This window comes from Camelus ferus, chromosome 19, assembly GCF_009834535.1.
Source record: "Camelus ferus isolate YT-003-E chromosome 19, BCGSAC_Cfer_1.0, whole genome shotgun sequence".
Taxonomy (NCBI): domain Eukaryota; kingdom Metazoa; phylum Chordata; class Mammalia; order Artiodactyla; family Camelidae; genus Camelus; species Camelus ferus.
Window position 1 is genome coordinate 33,755,871 of NC_045714.1, and position 24,314 is coordinate 33,780,184.

A 24,314-nucleotide genomic window follows, 5' to 3' on the forward strand; every position below is an offset into this window, starting at 1 on the left:
CCCCCACTTTTCCTCTGTGTTTTTAATACTGAGTACACAGCACGCTGTGGCGCTTTACTTTTTAATGGGAAAAATAGCGTCCTTTAGTGAACAAGGAAAGCTGGCAGCCCCAACAGAAAGGTCCCTGGAGTAGGCAGGGGCCCCAGAGGCCAGACGCAGGCTCTTCTCTGCTCTTCCACACACGTGGACAGTGGAGGACTTTCCCCACCTGTAAGACGAGAGGTTGGACTGTGTGATTCTTCCTCCGCTGCACAGGTGAGGGGTGACCCAGGGTCTGTGTGGAGTCCAGTGGGATGGATGATAAAGGCGCTGGAAAAGTACTTGATCTGGAAAGGAGACACCGGATCTCTCTGGCCCTTGTGCTCCGCTGCTTCTGTGCTTCCCTGCCTGTTAATTCCGCTTGACAAGCACCCATCGGTGGGTCTTGTACGCTAGTTCTGACTTGGAAAAACAGTCATCGCAAGCACAGCCCGTGATGATGCTGCCGCCATGTCACACTCCGGCTCTATCCGGCATGCCTAGCGCCTTCTCTCCGCTGCTTTCAGGAGATGAACCACCAGAAGATGGCGGGACGGAGAGGACAGGCGAACCTCACCATCTAAGACACTAGGTCCGTTGTGAAATATAAGGGAAGGCTGGGAAACTGTATGGTGATGTGTGATTTGCTAAGATAATCTTTGGAACCAGTTAGGACCTTTTCAACACTGTTGAAAGGAGGGAGGAGAACTGAGGACAACCTCAAACGGATGCCCATCACAGCAGGAAGGTGGCCCATGGCGTCTGAAAAGCAGTGCTGTCAGGAGGCAGAGAGATTCAGTGGCCAGTAGTCTCCTTTCCATGATAAACTAGAGGAACAGAGTGTGCCCGCAGAAGGGCAAAACAAGCGCACAGCACTCTGTGACGCCAGCATAATTTACCGTGATAACCACCGGGTCTCCCACCAGGATGCCAGGCCGACGTTTCCCACAGGCTCCTCCACCCTCCCTCCAGCTTCAGCACTGGCTCCAGACCTTCTGGTAGGACGTCTCAGGACAGCCCACAGGTCTGTCTGCATCTCCCTTGTGGGCAGGGACAAAGGAAATAAGGGTCTTTCTTCCACAGAGAGAACCTTGGCTTCGGATTCCTCTCCCACCCACCACAGAGCCCTCCTTGAAGGCAAAGCCACCCCTGCTGAGCACGATGAGAGGCAGTGATGTGATTAACCTGCAGGCTAACATGCCGGGTGACATCTGAGTACACCCCCCACCCCCGCCACTGCCTGGTCTCATCTAGGGAGGATTTAACAAGGGAACAGGCCCGGAGATGGGACCACCTGCCCCACAGAAGCGCTGCTGAGGACTGGTACCGGTACTCAGTCCGAACTCCTCCAGCCTCACTGCCCAGTCTTCCCACGATGAGCCTTCACTCAGTGCTCCCAGAGACGGCTCCTGAGTTTGAGCTGGTCTTCTGGGAGGAAAGGTGTCAGTGATCTGGGAAAATGCTGGCAAGTGCTTCCCTTTCTTATTTCAGCTCTTGGACTAAGTTCCGGCAGCACATCCGACCTCCTAATTTCTCTATAATTATCATAACAGCAATCACTTACTCAGCATTTAATACGTGCCGGGCACTTTCTATGAAGTATGTAAGAAGGACGGTTTTAGATGTAACAACCTGGTGAGGATGCCAACCCTCCTACACTGCTTTCCACTCACCGCATCGCGGAGCAGACCAAGTGTCTTACATCTACTGCCTCATTTCACTCTGTCACCCTATGAGGTAGGAGCTGCTGTCGCCCCAGTTTTAGAGACGAGGGAATGGAAGTTCAGAGAAGATCTGCGTGGCTAGTAAGTGGGAGAGATAGGGGCTGCGACCTAGAGACCTAGGTCTGTCTTGCTCCAAAGCTCCCGCTTTCAACATGTAACTTTGTACTGCAAAATCCCTTCCTACGGAGACAAGAAGAGCTTAAGTGGAGTTTAAAGCCTATTTAATCCCTTCATCCATAAACAGATTCACTCAGAAAAGGCAGGCTTGGCTGAGGTGCCCCTGCACATGTCTGGGGTCCAGAGCACAAAGAGGTATGTGGTGCCAACCAGGCGGTGGGCAGCTTTCTGGCAAGTTCGTCTGCCCACCAAGCAGTTGTCTGGTCTGTTCAAGGAGACTGGGGAACCAAACTGCTCCCATGAAGGCCACGTGCAGTTTGGAGAACAGAAGCTGGGGAAAGCCAAGGTGGGAGAAGCCATGACAGGGCTGGGGACCAAATGGGCTTGTAAGGCCATCTCCCTCCCCAAGTCCTTGATGCACAGACTGGGAAGGCTGCATGAACAAAAAATTACCCCTTATCCCACAAGTATGGCCATCCTACTTTGCTGGTGCCCGAATGTCATTTCTTTGATGAAATGATGATGAAAGTAAATGGGAGTGGTTTAAAAACCCGGTCTTCCATCTCCTATCCACCCCTTCTCCCCACCTCCTCCCCTGGCTTTTAAATCGTACTGTTCTTGGAAATGTTAAGCCCAGCAAGCACGGGATTAAAACTCTGGGAGCCACAGCTACGTTTTAGGTCAGCAGCTTCACTCCAGGCTCTTCCAGGGGAGCACACGGGCTACGGTGGATGGTCCTGGCTCACATCCGAGCTCTGCCACCCCCCAGCTGTTTACACTCTCTGAGCCCCTCTTTCCTTACTAGCAAGTGGGGATGCCGTTTCCCTTTCTGGGCGGGTGAGAGGATTACCAGCACGCGGGGCGGAACAGGGCTCACCCTGAGGTCTGTCTTGTTAGTTATGCTGATGGTCAGTTTGGTTCTTCGCAGGTCACAGACTGAACTCTCTATAACTTATCTCGAGTCGAAGCTTAATTTGGGAACTTCCTCTCCTGTGTTGTCAATATGGGGGTTTAAGTATGAGGGCAGCGGAGGAGGTGGTGGAGGCGGAGGAAGCACTCTGGTCCCCGCTGTGAAAGATCTGACCCCTTGCCACACCTCTGCCATAAAGCCCCAAGGACAGCCAGATGGCGACCTGCTCAGGCCTAAAGGGGGATTTTTGAAGTCCAGGGACCTAGAAATCAAAATACCCCCGGCTGCTTGCGAGGACTGATTTTCTGTGGCTTCACACAAAAGTGTCACAGCTACTCATTGAAAGGGTGGGCCGGTGCCCAGGGCACCACTGGCACCTGTCAGGAGGGCCCACGCACCAGCCTGCAGACTTCAGGGTGGCCCCTGAGTCCGTGCTCGGTGCTGCTAAGGGAAGCAACAGACAGTAGGCAGGGGAGCGAGTCCACACTCCTACTCTCTCTACTACACAGACACACTGATCCAGGCAAGAGGCTCTCTCCACAGAGGAGTTCTAGTCTTGAAGGTTACTTAGCAAGTTGCAAAAGGTTAAATGGCTAGTAAATGGTGAACTGGGATTCAAATCTAAAGTTTAGTTTTCTCTATTCCTCTATGCCTCTTTAACAGGAAAGAAAGTCATCAGACTGGCATAATCAAAACGTGGTGTTCCTCAGTGGGTAGCCAAAAACTCACCCTGACCTAAACTCTCCCGTAAGTGCCGCCTGGTGGTATTATCACTGCGAAACAAGGCAGTGGCCTAGGAGCAGGTCCCAAACACAGTGGAGCACCATTCGAAGAGCATGGGTTGCAGAACGGCAGACAGTCGATTGTCTGTCAAGGGGTTTGGCTTTAGAGGAGGAAGAACTAAACTTTATACCCCAGCTCAGCCAATGACTGGCTCTGATCTTTATCAAGTCTCCGTTTTCTCCACCTAAACTGTGGAAACGTCTATCCTGCAGGGTGAGAAGCCTGCGACGGGATCTGCAATGGGCACAGTGAGACACACAGGAGGCACTTACTAGCTGTCATGGCAGCCTTCGATCACATCCCCAAACACCAAATCCTCACAGCAGTCACGGGCTCAGGCAAAAACTCCAGACAAGATAAGCTGGCCTCATGTCAGTCTTCTCTGGAGGTGACAGCCTCCTTTCTGCTTTGGGCCTCGGGGACAGTGGGTCTGGCTGCACGCCCCACCTGCCCGGCCCCCCACCTGCCCCTTGCTGTCAGCTCCAATGACACAGGCCTCCTCCCAGGAGGCATCCCCAGGGGCCCTGGCCTCTGCGGGGACTCTGTTCTCCAGTGAGGGCCCAGGACTCAAGGGCACTGAGAACCAAGATGACCTTTGTAGGCTCCTTCTGGATGGAGGTTAAACTCTAACCTGACAGCAGCACAGGAGTGCCCCGTGGGCTTCCCAAGGCAGAGGAGGAGCTGGGGTCGGTGCAGGGGTGGGGTGGGGGGTGCAGTGCCCTGGGGCCGGCAGAGCCCTTCCCACAGCGGGCTGATGAGACCCGTCTCCCCACAGGCTTTAAGCAGAACCTGAGATGCCCTTGAAGCGGGTGAATATAACCCAGAGGAGACAAGCGCTAGGCCATGTCAGCTGAGGCCGACCCACGGCCCACTCACCAGAGAGGACACACAGTCAGGGGCAACAACCGGCTGGCCCAATGTGTGGAGAGAAAGGGGGCGAGAGAGCTTAGAGCCAAGGAGGCGCGGTGATGGAAACACAAGTCAGCTTCACCTCAAGACTGACCGGAGTTCAGTCGGGGCAGTGACAGGTTCTATGCCAACTGCAGTAAGCAGTTACTGTGGAAGGTCCTGGACACAAAGACTCAGTCCTGTTACGGCAGTGTCGCGGTGTCACCATTGCTGATTTGCTTACTATTGTTTGAAACCCTTTGATTCCTTGAAGCGCCATTCACAATGTTAGTATTTAAAAGTTTGCCAGACACACAGAAAGAAGTCACCAGGCCAGACATAGGGCTCTGCGATTTGGAGGTCTGTGGGGACTGGCCATGTGCGGGCCTGTGCTCTGAGTCATGTCACTGAGGTCTGAGGGCACAGACCCAATTAAACCCGGACTTTTTGGCCCTGGGAAGTCACTGGGCTGTCAGAGCCTCGGGGTTGGTGAGTTCCCTTAACCAGCTCAGCTGGTAAACAGGTACTGGGTGGAACTCACTCACTCAAGACAAACTACTGGGGAACTTTCTGTATCCAGAAAAACAGCCCCAGGAATTGGCAGCTGACTGTGGGGATACCCTAACGATTTCCCCTCCTCAACTTATTAAGTGTGGGGATGAAAGCTGCCCCTAGAGACTGGGGTTCAGCTGCAGCTGCTGTGATTAGCAGAGAAAGGGCTGAGGGGAGAGGCTGGGCTCCCAGGAGAGCGCTCCTCCCGGGCCCTGAGCCAGGAAGATGTCTGAGGAGCTGTTAGCACTGCGGGGAGAGGTCGCTTCTCCACGGGGACCAGACAGTTTGTGGTCATGAGCAGCATGACTCAAACCAGGCCACGCCCAGAGGGGTCTGGCTGAAAGAGACCATATGGACATCTGGTTATTACAGCAACCAGTCCAAAGCCCAGTATGTTGATGGGAACTCACTGGGGGCACTTGCTCAGGGGGCTGGCATTCTCTTAGGGAAAAGAAGGGCAATGCAATTATTAGTGAGAGTGAAGTAAAAATGATCAGCCTATGAGGATTTGGCAAAAACACACAGGATGGGGAGCTACATCACTGACGGAACTCTTACTGTGTGCTAGGAATTTCCCTGGGCACCCCACACTTCTCGTGCATTTAGTCCTCATAACAGCACACCGTGAGCATCTGTGTTAAATGAGCATTGTTTAATGGTAAGGAAATGGCCCTAAGAAGTTAGGTGACTCGCCCACAGCACCCAGCTGGTTAAGAGGTAGAGATGCGATTCAACCTACATTTATCAGCATATCAGGTTCAAAAGCAACTCTCTTGATGTCCTGGCACCAACATGGAAGCACAGGGTCTCCAGTCGCCCTGGTGGCCCTTCTCTCCTCATGTGCTCAGGATGGTACCTGCGAGGTCTTGCACCTTTTGAAGATGGGAACTGTTGGGTAGAGCATCCCATCTCCCTCCCCTGGGGGCTAACAGCTCCCCCATCACTGTGACCGACTCATCTGCCAGAACTCCAGCCTATACACCACCACCACCTCCTTTGCATACAAAGCTCACCCTCCTTAGGCTGACGCTCAAGGCTCTTGGCAACTTGGCACCGTCTCCCCCTCCACCTTGAGCCTCCACGTGAATCAATGCAAAGACCTGCTCTTTCTACAAATTCACAGTGTTCTGCCTTTGCTCACAGTGTCGCCTGCTTAGAAGACCCCCATCTGCCCTCCTTTCTTCAAGGGCCATCTTAAGTCACACGTCTGACATGCTGCCATCACTTACATCTTCAACAAAAAGGCAGCACTCAGTCCTCTTGAGCTCCCGGGAGCACTAAGACAGGACTGTGCTGCCACTGACCTAAGGTGACCTGTCCTCGGAAGCTTGATGAAAAGAGCGCAGACACACATGAGGATCTGACAAGACAGTAAACGGGGACAGTGAATCTGGCAACCAGCACGTGCTGAGAGAGAAGGTGATCCTGGCCCCTCCCCACCCCACCCACCATGCCTTCTGGAGACGGGAGGAAGGCTGCACCAGCCTCGTTCCCAAACAGAAACAGATACAGTGCATAGGAGACCACCAGTGAGCCGCAAAAGCTCTCAGTAAGCACTTGCTGAACAAGTGCAAAAAAGAACTCAGGCTCTCCTGGGCTTCCAGCAGAGATCTGGTGAAAGGCAGGTGGGGCCAGCCTTCCCCCCAAGGCCTGCACAGAATCAAACCAAAATGTGACAGGACAGCTTGGAGGACTGACTCGGAAGCCCCCACCCCACTGGCTGAGGTTCGGGCCACCCCTCTGCTCCTGGTTGTTTGCACTTAGAAACCTGAAGGCAACTGAGACCAGAGACCTTCTCCCCCAACACCCCCCCACAAACCACCATACTCCTTTCCTTAACCCCAAATAGAAAGTATTTTCCAATTTACAAATTGAAGTGGTTCTCAAAGTCAACTTTATAGCCAGCAATCATGGTTCTGATGTTATATAACCATTAAAAAAACACACACACACACAAAACCAGTGAGATGTGGGCGCCAGAGAGCTGCTCTTTGGCAGAACCACCGGCCTGCCCATGTGACAGGACACTGCACAGGTTTTCAGCTCTAAAAAGCAAAAGTAAATACAAAAACAACAAAATGCTTTGTTCCTGGGACGTAATTATAGCAGAGTGAATATGCAGAAGAGCCAGACACATCAGTCAACTAATGAGAAGCTGATTACCAAGGGGAAGAACAAAACTCAGCAGGACTCAGCCACCAAATAAAGGCCATGAAGGCAGCCCTGGGCTGTGGGGGTCACTCCATGCCCAGGAGGGTGTTTTATGTTCTGCCCCAAACCTGAGATTCAAAACCCACAAAAGACCCACAGCTGACCACAAACACCCACCTACCTAGAGGACAGAGGGAGGGTTTATACCCAGGTATGCAAGATACATCTGTGTATTCAGCTCCCCCTCCCAGTGTTCACCATCTCTTAGGTGGTTCTACCTGCCACGGCCCAGTGACTCAAGCCACAGATACTGGAGCCACCCGTGAGCCGCCCCTTCCTTCACCTCCCTAATTCAGCCACCTGCCAGCCCTTCAGACCTCTCCAACATGCACCTTACGTTCACTCTTCACCTGCTGCACCCTCCACCCTTCCTAACCGGGCTTCCTGCGTCCACGCTCGCCTCTCTCCGAGTCCACTGGCCACAGAACCAGAGAGCTTTTGTACACATGCAAGTCGGATGGTTAAAGCTGCCACTCAGTGACTTCCCGAGACCTACGCGCTTGGGCTCCCGTCTCTCCGGACCTTCCCACCTCGCTCCGGACCTGCCGGTTCCTCGTCCCTCTGCTTGGCAGAGGTCTCATCCTTCAGACCTCAGTTTAATGTTACCTCTTCACAAAGGCTTTCTCTGATTGTCTGGGGCAGGTCCCTTATTTTCTGCAGCACCCTCCCTCCAGATGCACTGGAAAAATCATCTGTAGCTTTCCTGTATGACACTGTCTCTCAAACTGAGGTATAAGGGCTTCAAGGGTGGGGACCAGGTCTGGTTTTTCACTGATGTATCACAAGCACCTACCATGGTGCCTGGACAGACATCAGCAATCAATAAAAAAATTAATGGGCTCTTCTGGGATGCTTTCCTTTTTATGGGGTTGGGGGGGCAGCACAAGAACCTGCACACTTTCTGAAATACTACTGCTAGCTCTGGTAGCAGCGTGACCAAGAACTGGTATGAAAGGGTGACAGGCCTCAACATCTGGGGGCTACCTACTGTGAGCCCAGCACCCCAGGCTAGTTTTACATGGATTTTCCATTTACTCCTCATGAAAAGCCTGAGGGCAAGCTGGCAACCTCACTCTATAAATAAGGTCTCCCAGGCTCAGAGAGATGCCCGAGGTTTAGTCGGACTGAGGTCAGGAGCTATCTGCATCTCCATGGCCCAGGCCAGGCACACAGCAGGTGCTCGACACATGTCTGTGGAATGAGTAAGCGAAGTTTTCTAGTCCAGTTCAAAGCCGTGCCTAAGACCCCACTCAGAGCGTAAGTCCGACTTCCAATCCCGCTGCCTCCCCCTTTCCTATGTCTCTCGGCTTCCCCCTTCTCCAAGAGCGGGCTCCTGTCCCACCATGGTGGCCTCACTGGGCCTGTCAGTCCCTAACGGGACTCTGGAGAGCATCCCAATGCGCTCACTGTTACTATGGCTCAGAGGCCCATTTCTCTGGCCAGGGAAGCTGGCAGAGAAGCTCAGTTGTTTTCTTCCTCTTCCTCCCAGGAGCAGGTAGGCACAAGGCTTCACCTCATCTCAAGACAAATGCATAAGGGAGAAACTCAACAAGAACTAGGAGTCCCAGGTGCTAGAACCGCATCCACTGTGGCACTCTGAATGCGCCAGGGCTGAGTGCGTAGGGGAAAGAGGGCTCAGTGGTCCTTTTGCTGCCCTGGTTTTCTGGATGAGGAAACCACAGCCTAGGGTGAAGCGACTTGTCCAGAGCCCCCGTGCTAGGTAAACACAGAAGGCAGAGCCTAGATTAGAACCCGGCAGGCTCTCTGAGTGTAGGCCCAGATCTAAGCTTTCTGAGGGTAGAGAGGTAAGATGCTAGGCAGATGGTGCCTTCACCCTCTTCCCCAGGGTACTTCTCAAACATGAGCACGAGCCAGCATCACCTGGAGGTTCTGACTGAAGCACCTGTCCCCAGCTTCCAGCTCTGTAGGTCTGAGGGGGTGCCAGAAATACACATTCCTATGAAGTTTCCAAGAGATGCTGCCAGTCTGGGCACACTTTGAGAACTGCTGGTGCTAAGGTTTGTACTGTGTGTGTGCTGAGGGGGCAGGAGCCAGTAAGGAGGAGCAAGGAGAAATGCAGCAACAGCTTGTGGATACCTTCCGATTCACAGGTTAGAATCCAGATCTCTGAAGTCGCAAAATTCTTACTCGCAATCTATCTAAACTTTACCCAGGCCGTGTCAATATGCTGCAGATCCTGGAGACTTAACACCTGGGTCTGCCTATGGCATCACTATCGTATGTCCATCTCAATGAAATGCCATGAGTAGGTGGCCAACTGGACTTCTAGGGCCTCCCAAAACATCAGGCTGGAGTGACGTGCTCCCCGAGGCTCTTCGTGCTACACCTGGTTGGTGCCCATGCCCTGAGATGCTCAGGGTAGGGGAGGGAGGAGGACCTCTGGCTCACGTCAGTGGTGACATCCGGATTTCAGTTTAGGCAACTGGCCCAAATAACTTTTTTTTTTCTTTTTTCTTTGGAAGGTAAAAGTCACCCTGTTGTTTGGTCTGGGGTGTGGCACAGTCACTCATTTCTGCTATCCCATGCAAACCAAGGGTTCCTTCCAAACATTCATCAAATCCAAGTCTGCAATCTGGTTACTAACAACAAATGAGACTTTACTGGTGACTTCCAGCTCTCCTTCTGTCTCGTACAAGGCTGGGCTGTGCTCAAAAGACCCATGCATTCTGCCAAGATCTGACAGCACCACCCTTCCAGTCTGTGCCTTAGATTTGCACTCGACTGTAACTTTCTGGAAGGACATGTCTTAAACATGTCTGCAAAAGGCAGAAAGGAAAAAAACAAAAGGGCGCTGTTCGTGATGGAAGTAAACACAGAGTCAATAGCTCACATCACCTGTGACCTTCCCATTGGAACAGAGGGTCAACATCACAATCCAGTGTGAGCTACTACAGCCTCCCGCCTTCCACCACTGCTCCAGGAGCGCGCCTCGGAAGCATGAAAGCCAAGGTTATTGTTCATGAGATTTCCTGCCCAGGCCCCATAGACAGCTCCTCTTTGCAGGCTGGGAAAACACAAGCATTTTCATCTTCCTCATTGTGCTCTACAGGGTGCCAGGGTGGCTCTAATCCATTCCTCCTGAGTCCCTAGACATCACTTTCTTTCACAAGGAAACAAAATACAGAATTCTGACCTGTGTACGGTGTAGGCTGAGTTATCGCTTTCCCCTGGCACCTCTAACTAAAAGAGAAATTCCTTTAAAGTTGGAAAATTCATTGCAGTATTTTACAGTATTGATTTATTTTAAGCTTGGCTGGCAGTTTTAAGGCCTGCCCTGCTTCTGAATTCTAGAAGTGCTGGAGGAGGTCTCCGTTTCCTTTGATTTGGTAAAACCACAGAAGACTCACTAGTGGAAATGAAAAGGGGCTGGGAGCTGAGACGTCACCGTCCTAGTTTATCAAGAGAAACTTGGGCATCCTGTCCAGGCCCTGGTCTCAAGTACACCTCCGGCTGGGGATTTCACCATGACAGCGATCCCCTCTCCCCTTGCCCGCTGTGTCTTGTACCCAAAAAAGCCTGGGTAAGCCAAGGCAAGTTTCTGACAAATCCTGAAATGCAACCTCCTCACTTATCACCTGGCTGACAAGGTGCCCCTAAACCTGCCTTCAAGTACCAGCCCCGGGCACCACCTCCTCCAGGAAGCTTTCCCTCCACTCTCCCAGACTTCCTGTATCTCCCCTGAGCCACTCCTACTACAAGCAAGTGCACATAGCTGAGCTGTGGGCTCCTAGAGTGGGCAGCACAAGGGCCCACACTATCAGGACCACTGCTGGGCATGTGCCGGCCACAGCCAGGAGGGCTTGTGCTCACCAAACCTGACTTGAACTCAGAATCTTTCGACACGGGGTTGCGGGCAGCCACACTGACGACAGGGACAAATGATGAAATCCCTTGCTTTGGTCAAGAGTCAGAAATGAGCTGGAAGATGAGTCAGGGGGAAACCCAACAACCCCTGCCACTTTGCTTTGGATCCCCATCAACCTCAAGAGTCCAGGTTAAGCTCACTTAGAACAGGGCTTCTGCCCAGTCCCGGCAACACAGACCACAGGGTACCCCTGGTCACATCAGAGCCCTTCCGTGTCCTGATGCGCAGGCTGCCCTGTCAGCATCCCTCAGGGACAGCACACTCCTGCTGCCATTACGGAGGGGCGTGTGTGCTTTGGGTCCCGATTCCCAACCTCTGGGGAACTTTACTGTGCCTGCTTGTGTGGCTGCTGCCTTCTGCTGCCAGCCCTTGGTTGTGTGGGTGCCTCGCCATCCCAGCCTTGCCTCACCTGCCCATGTTGGAGGCAGTGTCGGTGGGACACAAGGGGGAGCGCACACAGGTGCTCTCACCTGAAGGAGCAGATGGTGGCCCTGCTGCCATGTGCAGGGCTGAGCTCCTTGTCTGACTCTGAAAGATGCTTGCGGGCAGCACTGACACTGACACCGACACCCGAGGGGTCCTCTGTGCGGAGCTACTAGGAGGGGGACCCACCATCTGCCTCAAAATGTAAACCCATCAAAAGCTGCTTTTCAAGAGGCTATAGGAGGCAGGATGGAATAGTGGAATTTCCAGGCAGATGCCTGGTTTCAAATCCTGACTCTCAGCACACAGGAAGGTGCTTCTCAGCCTCCTCATCCGCAGAAGGACCGCAGATAACAAAACAGCCATGCAGATGTTGTATGATAACAAGATTTAATGTAAAAAGTGCTTAATTCAGGGCTGGAGATAAAAGGGCCAGGCCTCTGCCCAGCAGAAGTCAGAGGACCCCTCAAAGCAGGTTTTTATAACCAGGAGCTGTTGGTGGTGGTCGGAGTATCTGCGTCCCCAGGTCCGAGGAAACAGGAGTTGGAAGGACCCCAACCACCAGGCAGCTTTGCTGGCAGCTGGAGGATTACAAGAGATATCTTGATTTATCCACAGGGATGCTGCCCTGGGCAGCTAGAAGGAGCCAGGATGCCAGGGAGGAGGAGAGTGTGAGCAACAACAGCCCTGGGGCAGGCCTGTCCCCTCATGGATGCTTTGATATCCTGTAGAGCTTCAAGGGACAGATTATCCTTGGGGCAACCCGCCCCGTTACATAACAGACCACTCACTTCCTCCGGCATCTGCAGTAGGAGCAGTCAAGAGATGGCAACAGCGGAGGCAAAAGCTGGGGCCCAGGGAGCTGCCTGGCCTTACAGAGACCGGGAACTCCCATGAAACACCAACACCAGTAGACGGACCCAGAACCAAGGGACGTCTTGTAGACCACGTACCGAGACCTAGAGCTACCAGGTGTCCACAGTGAACGCTGAGCTTTACCTTCCCAGGAAAAGAGAACACAACCCACAGTCCGTGCTAGCGGCCAGCGCCGTGAAGTCTAGTGAGACAGGGTATATAAAGCAAGGTGGGGGCTTCCGCTTACAGACAGGGACTCAAAAGAGGCTGAGGTTCTAGCTCTGCCATCCTCCCTTCGGGCAGTTCAAGGCTCCATGGGACACTAAGAGGGATGAGGCTCTGGGGCTGAGAATCCAACTTCCGACCTGGGTCCCTTCAGCAGTAACACCCTCTCCGTGACGCCTTCCCCGCTCACTGTCCTTTGGGCCACCTCATTGTTTACCAGCACACTCTGTACTTTCTCAGCGCAGAGGAAAGCGCCTCCAGCTGGACACCACCTAGGTGCCAGGAGCCTCGGGTTCATGTCCCTCGTCTCGGAAAGCGCAGTGCCAAGAGGGCAGGAAATGCAACCTACGTGATGCTCAACTGTTGGCTGAATTTTGAAAACTTTTGAAATTTATAGGCAATTCAATGAGGAAATACACCATATTGGTTAAAGCCAAGGACTCAGACCTGGGTTCAAATCTAGGCTTTGACCCTTACTAGCTCTGGGAGCTTCAGAAATGACTTGCCAAGAAGTGAATGAAATCATTGTCATGAAGCACCCAGCCCAGGGACAGCCATTCATTGTCATCATCTTTGGCCTCATCGCCTTCCAACAAAGACTCACCTCTTAGCCCTCCAGACTCAGAAGGCTGGCTTCAGGTGGCGGTCTCACACCCCCAGAAGCTAAGTGTCATTCATGGTCTCATATGGCCCCTCCCCACAGTCAGGGCAGTCCTGTGAGGGAAAGGCATGTCTGCTGTGTGCCTAGTTAGTTTGTGGCTGTCCCCATAAGTTACACTCACCAGAGAGGAGGCTGGAGACCTATCTAGACTTGGGTTCCTAATTTCTCACTTAAAATCCTTTTTTAAATTTATCCCCCAGGGACTCTGTTTTGAAGACTTTCCTATTTAAAACAAACCACATTAATTACGCATTTTACCCCCATTTTTAAGTTTTTACCCTTACTTTTCATTAACTTGATCCTTTTTATTAACTTGATACCTATAATGTGACACAATTTAAGTCTAATCCTAGCCAAAAGGAAGCAAATGATCTGAACTGGCTTCTACAGCTTCAGTGTGAGCGTACACACTGCCTGTTAGATGAGCTGGAAAAGCTCGTCTTGCTGGGTCCCCAGCAAAGGGACCCAACTAGAGGTATGGGAACTCCCATGTTACTAAAAAACAAACAAAAACAAAACAAACCCTCAAACTGATAGAACAGAAGCAAAATCTGAAGCCCAGGTCAAAGGGTCAACCCAGGTCACCCAGCCACATCTCTGGACCCCAGGCCAGGAGAAAATATATCACTTATTACATCAGTAAGAAGTGAGGTCTGATTTTCTTCTCTGATGCCGGGCAGTTACCAAGATCACATACAGTGTGAGGAGTATTTTCTATGACCTCTCAGGTCACACCAACATCTGATTCCCTTCAGCAGGCCTGAGATGCCTACTCTGAATAAATGTCATTCAAGGCCCTGGCTTCCAAAGGCCCTAGTAACTGAGCTTTGCTATCAGACAGCAAACTTGGCCATGAATGCAGAGTTTCTTACCCACAGCACTCCCTGGTAACACGTGGGCAGTGGCACCTGGACCATCACTTTTGCTGGCTTCCTGCTTTGGGTAAGGCTTGCGGCTGTCTGGTAGGAACCATCAGAAATCATTAGCCATCTTCAAAAAGTGACAAATAAGGGAGCGAGAAGACCCATCATTGAATAATCTTTAAAAACACACTTTTTTGGAACAAGCAATTGGACAGCATTGCCTTGAGTATACTTTTGTTTATAAAAAAAAAAAAGCTATTGGGTAATCCTCAGACGGAAGGCTAAGAAATACCACTGTCTTCAGAGGAATGGAAGACATGGGGATGCTTCTACCTCAAGCCAAGGTGTGTACCTAAAATTCACCATTTAACATTTCATTTAGACAGTTTAGAGAGGGTATTTGTCACAACCTCCTGTCATTCCAACAACCTCAATCAGATAAATATGATCTATTCTATTTTAAGGATAATAAAACCTCAATCAGATAAGTATGATCTACTTTACTTTATAGATGACAAAACCCAGAGAGGTAAAATCACTTGCCCGAGGGCACATAGCCAGGAAACCACAGAAATGGGACTCAATCCTGGACTGTCCACTAGGCAACACTCCTTTCAGAGGAATCCAATGTCTCCAACCCAAAGTGCATTTTCATTCATTGTTGTAAAAAACTAAAATCATTTAGCCCCCAATTTAAACACTACCCTGAAATCTACAACCCTAGATCACTCTGATACTGGGGACAGCTGTTTCCTTTATGCAGCTATAGTTTGAGCCCTGACAACAGGTTTAATAGGAAAGTTGACAAGGAATCAGGACACACAAGGTCTGTCCTTTCATTTGGGCCCTTGAACAATTTCCTTCTTTTTAGGTTTCCCCCTACTTCTCAGATCCCTTTCACAGTAAAATTCCTCAGGAAGAGTCAAAGCATGGTCAGTAGCTTGAGTCCACAAAGCCAAACCTTTTCATAGTAATACTAAGACATTATTTGCCTTCTTCAGTTTAATTTTCTTGTAAGAGTATGGTGAAGTTTTTTCCAGAAGTTACATGATGAGTGACACAGCACCGAAGTTACAATGCCGAAGCAACAGAATCCGCTGACTACCAAGGCAGATACTAAGATTTGCAAAAATATAAATGCCACACTACTCACTACATATTTGTTTTTGAAGTTATTTTTTATCAGTTATGATACATATCTTAATATGTAACTAAATTATCATTCATTTGAAAGGAGCATTTAAAACGTTTCTCAGTCCTGATTTGTCAAACCACAAACATCCATAGATATAACTCAAAACAAAAACTCTGGAGTCAATTTCAGGAGCGTAATGGGGCCTTCAGACCAAAAACTTTAAGAATCAGTGGTCCATTCTCTCACCATCTGCAATTCCTCTCCTTCACTCTCTCAAACCCACTGTAGCTAGGGGGTTCTCATTACGTGCCACCAAAATTGCTCATGAGCACTAAGGACTGCCCAGTTGCTAAATCCAGAGGTCAACACCCAGTCCACATCTCGCTCAACCTGCCTATGTGCTGCGGCTGGTAACTTCCTCCTCCGGGTGTCTTTTCTTCACCTGGCTTCCAGGACACCATGCCTAGGTCTCCTATTTCTCTGGCGCCTTTTCTTCTCCCCAGCCTCAGTGCTGGATGGCCTGAGCTCAGTTTTGCTTTGAAATCTTCTCTATACCCACTTCTGTACCTTAGCCGTCTCCAAATTTGTATCTCTAGACCAGATCTCCTCCCTGAACTCGACTCATTCAACTGCCTACACGGTCTCTGTACCTGGATTCTAAACAGGCATTCCTGCTTTCGGATGACTAAAATCTAACTTTCTCCAGCCAAACCTGTTCTTCCCAATGTCTTCCCCAACCCACTTGATCCTCTCTCTCCTTCCAAAGGCTTCCAAGGCCAAGAACTTGGAGCCACCCTTAATTCTCCTCTCTCACATCTTCTGTTCAATCCAGCATCCTGTTGGCTGGCTTCAAAATTCACCCAAAATCCAATCAACACCTCCCCTGCTCCATTGTTTGAAGCTATTCTCTCTCACCTGAGTTATCAAAGTAGCTTCCCATCTTATATCCCCTCACTTGCTCCTCTGTAGTTTACTTTCAGCACAGCAGTTACAGTGATCCTTTCAAAAAGGGTCAGATATCAGACAGCTGAAAACACACCAATGACTTCCCATCTTACCCAAGAATAAAAGCCAGACCCTTACAGTGGCCTACAAGGGCTGTTCTGGTTAACTCCTAGTTACCTCTCTGGCCTCTTTCTACACTCTTCTCTTGCTCACCCAGTCTTCAAGCTGTTATACTGGCTGTTGCCACTGTCTGGGATGTTCTTCCTCCAGAAGTCCTCATGACTCACTCCCTCCACTCCTAACCTTTGCTCAAAGGTCACTGTCTTAGGAGGCCCACCCTGATCTTTTTCCCGGCAAATATGTATGCCTCCATCCCCCACTCCCCCGCTGCATTCTGATCTCCCTTCTCCTGCTCTGCATTGCCCTCATCCACAAAGCTATGTTTATCATCTGTCTCCCCAGTTGAATGCAAGCTCCACAACTGCAAGAACTGTCGGTTTTGTTCACGAATGTATCTTCTGTGCCTGCAATAGCCCCCGGCAAATAGTTTCCCAATAAACACGTTGAGTGAATACATGGAACTGGCTTCTCCATCTATAAAGCTGGTTTGGGAGAGAGGGGAGCTTGGACTCAATAGTTCCTCCCAACTCAGGTCTCTGATTCTCTAACCAGCCAAACTCCTCATTTATCCCACAAGTGACTTGAAGCTTTGGTACCACAGGGCTCAGCCCCGGGTCACACAGACCTGGGCCCAGGCCCACATAGGCAGGAAAGGCACCAACTGACCAAGCACTGTCCTCACTAGTTTTCAGAGTCTGGGACACTTGACAGTAACTATATTCCTGATCTTTTCTTATCTCAAGGTCACCTCCTATTTCTCCTACCGGAAGCAATCACTTCCATTTAGCTTTAACTCTGTCCAGTAACACAGAGTAAATCCCAAGTATGAATATCCAAATGGGAGCCGTGATCTCAATTAGTTGTGACAACCCCATAATACTAGCCCAAATTCAGGTCCCTCTTCCAATGTCAACCTTCCTCCTACAATGTCAACCTTCCTCCTACCCCAGGGCAAAGTTGAATTCTAAGAGGTTTTTAAAAAGTGGACAAGATGAGATGGAAATGGGAAGTGACAGCATGAAATATAATTAAAACACTGTCCAGCCAACCCTTCTTACACCAAACCAAGCTCTAGGGAACGTTGCTCTCTTACTCATTGGGCCGTAGGACAAACTGGCCTGGCACCTGGAAGATACTCAGTGTTTGTGGAATGGAAGAATTAAACCTAGAGTGACTCACTCGAAAAGTAAGTTCACTGAGAACACTGCAGTGTAACCAGGATCAACTCAGTCTTAACCAACTCAACTAGAAATCTGCAGGCGCCGATGGGAAAGGGAGACTAAGCACCCATGCAGGGAATGGACGGCTCTGCACCTAGGTGCTGACGAGGCTCCTTCCCTGTGACCACTGGGATCAGTTTCTGCCCGCCAACACCTCCTCTCAAGGCTTCAGCAAAATCTGAAGAGTGTCTTACTTCCAACTCGCCATATTGGGGAAAAAAGGAGGGAGGAGGAAGGAACAGGAGTAAGATATATCTGCCCTTCAATTATTCAATTAGTAGGATCTTGGGTAAATGACTTAACCCCTTGCAGGGCTGCAAATGTGAAACAAAATGGTACATATGAGAATACCTAGTGTTTATGGTGGTCACTGTTCTTTTTCTTTCCATTCCCACAGAACAAGGTTGGGGATTTTTTTTTTTAAGGAAAATAAATCTGACCAATACTGACTAGTCAGCATTTGTATTTATTGACATGAATCTCCCAATATCTATTACTACTTTCTTACCTACTTCCACATTGGCAGCTGTCTTGCCAATTCTCAGCCCCAAGATCCAGGCACTCCTCTACCCTCAGTGCTACTCCAGTCCAGGTTCAACAACATCCCTTACTGGTGTGAACAAAGTAATTGGTCCAGCTGATCTCCCAATCTCCAGTTCAATTCAATTTGCACATGCTGAACTTCTCAGTGATACAATCTTTTGCTCTGGTTCACAGATGGTTCCCACATGCCTACTAAGTCAAGGTCACATTCCAGGGTCCCCTGTTTCACCTTATTTCTATTCTTATTTCCCTTGCTCACCTCAGACTCTGGTCTAACTGAACTACCACTACTGTTCCTGGCACATACTTTTGGATTTTCTAGCTCAGCTCTGGCCACGCTCCTGCTGGCCACTGTCCTCCCCAATCACCACCTGGCTGCATTCTTCCCAACCCCAAACTGCTGGAGGCTCCCTTGGGCTTCAGGTCCTTTGCAGAGGCTAGTCCTTTCACCTGGAATGCTCTCCTCGGCTCCCAAGTCCCTCCTTTTGCCTCTGGGCACTATTCCCTGAAAGATCAATTTCCTTACATTGGAAAGCAACCATCAGAAATACTGCTTTAATGTTTCTCTCCCTGACTAAGCTGCAGTACTCGCTTTGAGGATGGGGCAAGTTTCTGATTTTGCTTATCAATGTTCCTCCAGAGCCTAGCACAGTACTTGACAAATAAAAGTCTGTAATAAATCTGTTAAATAAGCAAGGACTTCTATATAAGAATATGTGGCACTCACACACTGTTTAGAGTATCTCAGATGGAGAAACCATCCGATATCCAAAGTGGGGAAATGGTTACAATACGCTACGTACTATGGAACATCAATTACTGAGGGCCACACTTTCAAAGTACGACCTGTGGAAATCCTCAGATTAGTGTTCAATGGAAGACAGGAAACAAAATTATACCTAACTACAGCATGCTCTAAACTATCAGAATTGGACATGCGAGTAGGGGAAAAATATTGCTTATTCTGAAAAAACTGTCCATACTTCTTTTGCATATTTTCTACAGTGAGCATTTATTAACTGATGAGAAAGTGTTTCTAAAAGACTTAAGAGACTCAACTCAAATGCAACATCCACTCAGAAAACTTCTCTAGACTTTCCAAAAAAACTTGCACTCAAATAATCCCATGCCCCCTCATCGAGACTCGGGGGGGAAAATCTTCGATAACAAGCACTTAGTTCTCTTCAACTCCGCGTTCCCCCCAACTTTCCAGCACCCCCCCCCAACCCCGGGCCCAGGCAGAAGAATCCAGTGGTCCAGGAAGTGTGCGTGCAGAACAAAAGGAGTGCACTCACCGAGTTTTAAGAACACCCAAGATGCTTTGCCCTGAATTTTAAGCAGCACATGTGACCTGGTCCATTCTGGTTTCAAGTTCAAAGGCATCAGGCCGGTCCTGTGGGTTAGCAGCTAACATATCTTTCAAGAGCTGCTTGATCCCCTCAGACATGGAAGTCCTGCGTTTCTGGGGGATGTGCAACTCCATCTTTGGGTTTTCTAGCAGCGCCTCACCAACGGGGACGATCTCAGTCCCCTGTTTGATATAGGTCCCCAGGAGCTCCTTCTTGGTCTCAGAGTCAATGAAAGTGATTCTTTCTATCATTGCCCAGATGATAATGCCCAGGGCAAAGATGTCGGCCTTGGCTGTGTAGTGTCCCTCCCAGACTTCAGGGGCCATGTAGAAGTCTGAGCCGCAGGCTGAGGACAGCCAGTATTTATTCACATTCACATTTTTGTTGTCTTGATCGCCCTCTTTCCCTCGGGGGGCCAGCCCAGCACAGACCTTGCTTAGTCCAAAGTCTGCCACCTTGAGGATGGGGGTGCCAGACCGCTCTGTGATGAGGATGTTGTCTGGCTTTAGGTCCCTATGCACGATGTGGTTTTTGTGCAGGAAGGCAATGGCGCTGGTGAGCTGTAGCATGAAGCTTTTGTTGGTGGCTGGGTCCGGCCTCCGGGACAGGACATACTGATTCAGGTCTCCACCTTCACAGAACTCCATGACAAACCAGAGATAGCAGGGCTCCTCGGCGTAACCCAGGATCCTTTCTCCTAAATCAAAGGAAGACCAGAAAGAGCCTGAGTGAGATGGACATATTCACACCACTTTTAGACTCAAGGGATGCAGCCTGTTACAATAAGGGTACAGTGATGACAATCACTCCAATGCAAGAGGACCGGCACAACGGGCCAGGAGCCATCTCTACTCACACAGGGTGAGCTCAGGGAGAACAAGGTAAGGGAATCTGGTTTACTGCTGACAGGCTGAACAGCCAGGAGGCATCTTAGTTCACCTTTCCAAGTCTCTACTGCTTCTTCACCTGTAAATGGCCATGTGTAACACTGACAGAGTATCTGTGACGGTATCTGACGTTCAAGTTGATATTTACCACCACCCTAAGAGTGAGGAGAAATGCTGAGACCCTGAAGCTCAGAGACTTAGAGAATCAAATCCATGACCACAAAGCCACTGTGTTTGTCACTCCACGCCAGGCCAAAGACCTCCCCTTCCCTCCACTGACTGTTGTCAATGCGTCTAGAATGCCACTACAATTCTATTTCAGAGGCACACTGCAACTCAGTGTTTTCTGGTAGCCCACCCTACACCTAGCACTAGTTAGGTACATGACAGGCCCACTGCTACGAAGTTTAGTTTCAAGGAGTAACAGGTATTCATAACAGCAAGCACCGTAAGCGGTGCATCTGCATCAAGGCCAGGTGTTATTAACGGTGAAGGGTGGAAAGGGTCACCTGATCTAAAGGAGTTCGAAGGGTCAGGACTCAAGTTAAAAAATAGGCAGTAGATCAGTAAGGAGCGGGCAGAAGGGAGCTCCAGGCTGAGATGGGATGGATAACGAAGCACAGGAACAAGAGGACCGGGGAGGTGTAAACAGGAGTCTGAAGTAGAGACAGAATATGAAGTCAAGTTGTGTGGGCTTGAAACTCCAGCCCCACCAAAAGTCTTTCCTCTTGAACAACAGAAACTCCAGAGAAGCTGGTGATTGGCATCTTCAAACAAATCCCAATAATCTTTACAAAGCAATTAATGGTACCCTGAACCCCTAGCATGAAATTATCTGATGACGACAAGTGTCCCAAAAGCTTGAGCCTAAGTGGCAGATGTCTCATCCTGCCACCGAGGAGGCTGGGTCTGCCCTGGGCGGTCACGTGGACCATTGGTGACTGAGCCCAACCCTGAAGACAAGTCCTCTGAGAAAAGTCCCAGTATCTCCCTTCTGCCAAAAATGAAGGTCTGCCAGAGGGTTTCCTTCACCCGTCACTTACTCTTCTTTATTATGAGAACTGGTGATCTGGGTAATACCCCGCCAAGCCAAAAGGCCCTGAAATTACCAAGACACACAGCCTGTCAAAGCCAGTGGTTTGGAAGTTCTATGTTGATGCAAGAAGATGGACAAGCCAAAAGCTTTAGGTTTCTGACCATGATTTGACAGACCACACTTCCCCCGTTAATTACATAATTTGTTTATATTGCTCACAATCAAAAGTAATACAGGTAGAACCAGTTTAGGGCAGATGGGTTTTTGTTTTTTAAAAATCAGTTGTTTCCCATCTCATAATCCTCTTTCTAGGTCACTGGCTCTAGCGGGCTGAGGCTCTTTATCTAAAAAGACTGCAAAATGAAGCGGCGATCTGAGCCCCGATCAATCTACACTCCAGAGTAAAGACCCATAAAAATGAGGGCAAGAAATGTTCGCTGGTGGTAGGGTCAGAAAGGAACTATTAAAAAGCTATCAAATTCCTTCTGCAAAGGCCACATCAGAAAACACTGAAACTTCTAGTGGGGAAATAAAGGGTGGGGAATGATGATTATTTTATATACAAAGTTGGTAACTATGGTAATTGAAGTAAAAAGAAAACAACTTTGCAAAACAGACTACATATAATGTAAGTCCAGGTTATGGGAATCCAGGGAAAGGGAAAAAAAAAGGTGAACGAGTTGGTGAGTGGGCAGGCAGACGAGACCTGGGCCCGGGAAGCCTTTGGGGGAATGAGCAAAGGTCAGAGATGCTAAAGGAGGGGCTGTTTGTTGAGATGACAGCACCAGACAGGGAGCAGTCTCCGACTCAGACACAGCATCAGTGACCATGACAGAAGGGAAACGGGGGACGCCAGCTACTTGTCCCAAAGACAAAAAGCACTTCCTTGCACAGGCAAGCGCCTTGGACTCATTTCATGAGAAGCTGCAGCATGTGTTTTCATGCAGGAATCTCAGCTGCCCACAAAAAAACATGAGAGGCATGTCAGCATGCCAGTCCTTTCCTACAGGCAGATTGCCTCCCTGGGCCTCTCGGCTACCTCACATCACGGGAAGGTGGAGGGAGGGAACGAGGCACTCAACACACTGGCTGCATTTCTGTTGAGAGGCAGGTAACTGGAAGAGCACAGAGCAGAAGATGAAGAGCCAAGGTTTAGACCCCAACTCTGCCCACTGGTTTACTGGGTGGTTGAGACTGAGGGTGATGGGAAGGTAGCTAGAACCTGGGGCAAATCTCTGACCCCCTCAGCCTCAGTCTCCTCACCCAGCATTATTACAGTGAGTTAAGTCACAGATGTGAAACACGCTTTGCAGAGGGTAAGGTACCTTGGGGAGCCACATCCTGACCACCACCATCGTCATTCCCACCTGACTGCAGCCAATCCTAGCAAGTTACCAACTTCAATACTCCTGGCACTGGAGGCCAGAGAAGACAGCTCCCACATGTCAGGCAAAAGATGACACTGAGATCAGAAAGTCAAAGTGTGCGATTATATCATCCCTGCCCCATAAACTGGGAAGAGACACCCACCTCACTGGGCTGTTGTAAGATTTAGCTGACACACGAAGCATCCTGCAAGGTGCCTGGACACTTAAGCAGACAAACACTGGGGACGAATCATGTTCATGTGTCTGGCAGGTCATAAAGCAGTATGTCAAGAATGTGGAATTTGGACAAGAACATCTGGATGTAAACCTAGACCCTGACCCCACAGTGCCTGCGTGCTGGACAAGTGACTCAACCTGATGGCTCTTGATTTTCTTGTAAGACCGGGTTACAAAAGCAGCAGCCTAAAGTGGAGAGGCCTGTATGAGAGAATGAACCATGAAAACGCCATGAAAGGGTATCAGAACTTGGAACAGAGCAGGGACTTGTTAGCACTGCAGAACCAACAGCCAGCAGAGCGGGGGAGCCCATGCAGTCCGCCTGCCAGGCTCACTTCTCACCCTTTTACAACTCGCCCTTCCCGCCCCCGAACGGAGTCCACACTCCTGGCAGCTGCTCCCCCCAGGGCACCTCTCACAGGCTGCAGGGAAATAACAGTGGCTGTGCTGGGTCCCCTGGACGGGCAATCACAGTGGAACGAGACCGCATTTGTGCACTCCCCGCAATGCAACTCACACCTATTGACAGTAGGTCCTCAATAACTGGGTTGAGATGAATCAAGATGAGAATTGTTGGCTGGAGAGGCTTCAAACAGCAACAACAGGGAATGTTCTGGTATAGGGCACGCGGAATGTGTAGATTAACACAACTAGGTAGACACCCAGAATTTGTGAGTCACTGCGGAGGGCCCTGGCTCCATACCACCAAAAGCCAAATTCCAGTCGAAAATAAACTGATGTTGTTAGGGATCTAAGCTCTCCTGGAGAGTTAATTTATACTATAAAGAGCCCTACCCAATGCAACCCCAATTAATCAAAGCTCTCCATTAAGTAAGGGCTGTTTCTATCTCCTGGGGCTGGTATCTAAAACCCCCAATGCGCCCAGAAGGCAGGTAGTCTGTGATAGCAAGAAAGAAGTCTGTGTGCTTGTCCCAAGACAATCAAGGGTACACCAGAAAGGAGGTGGAGGGTCCTTGGCAGCTGAGACATAGGGGAGGCACCGGCAGTGCTCCAAGTACTGGTTAATACACAGTCAAAAACAAATGGTCTCTGAGTGAAGTATGATTATGCCTATTTAACAACCAAGAAAAACAGAAGAGGCCAGAACTTAAGCCCCTTCCCAAGAGTGCAGCACGGCTGTCAAGGAGAGCAGGATGCCGGGAAGTCATCCGGGCTTGGCTATCTGCTTAGCTGCTTTACATCAGCAGCCTCACTAACCTCAGTGCCTCAGTTGTCTTACCTGTAAAATAGGGATAATTATAGACTTTCAAAGGTGGCTGTGAGGATTGAATCAGCTAACAGGTTTAAGGCTTTGAGAACAGCTCCCGGCACACAGCCAATGAGTTTTATTTTTATTAA

General features: G+C 49.9%; 1 protein-coding gene across 3 annotated transcripts in view; it reads right to left on the reverse strand.

Annotated features, from left to right (window-relative positions):
* STK35 (serine/threonine kinase 35) overlaps positions 1 to 24,314 on the reverse strand; it is a 95,902-nt gene that overhangs the window by 65,588 nt on the left and 6,000 nt on the right. For all 3 annotated transcript variants that reach the window (XR_004313174.1, XR_004313173.1, XM_032461982.1), the window contains exon 3: positions 19,375 to 20,125. Coding sequence is in view for 1 of the 3 variants with exons in the window: in XM_032461982.1 (XP_032317873.1) it covers positions 19,413 to 20,125 (713 nt within the window). In the remaining 2 variants the exon portion in view is untranslated. The remainder of the gene's footprint in view (positions 1 to 19,374; positions 20,126 to 24,314) is intronic.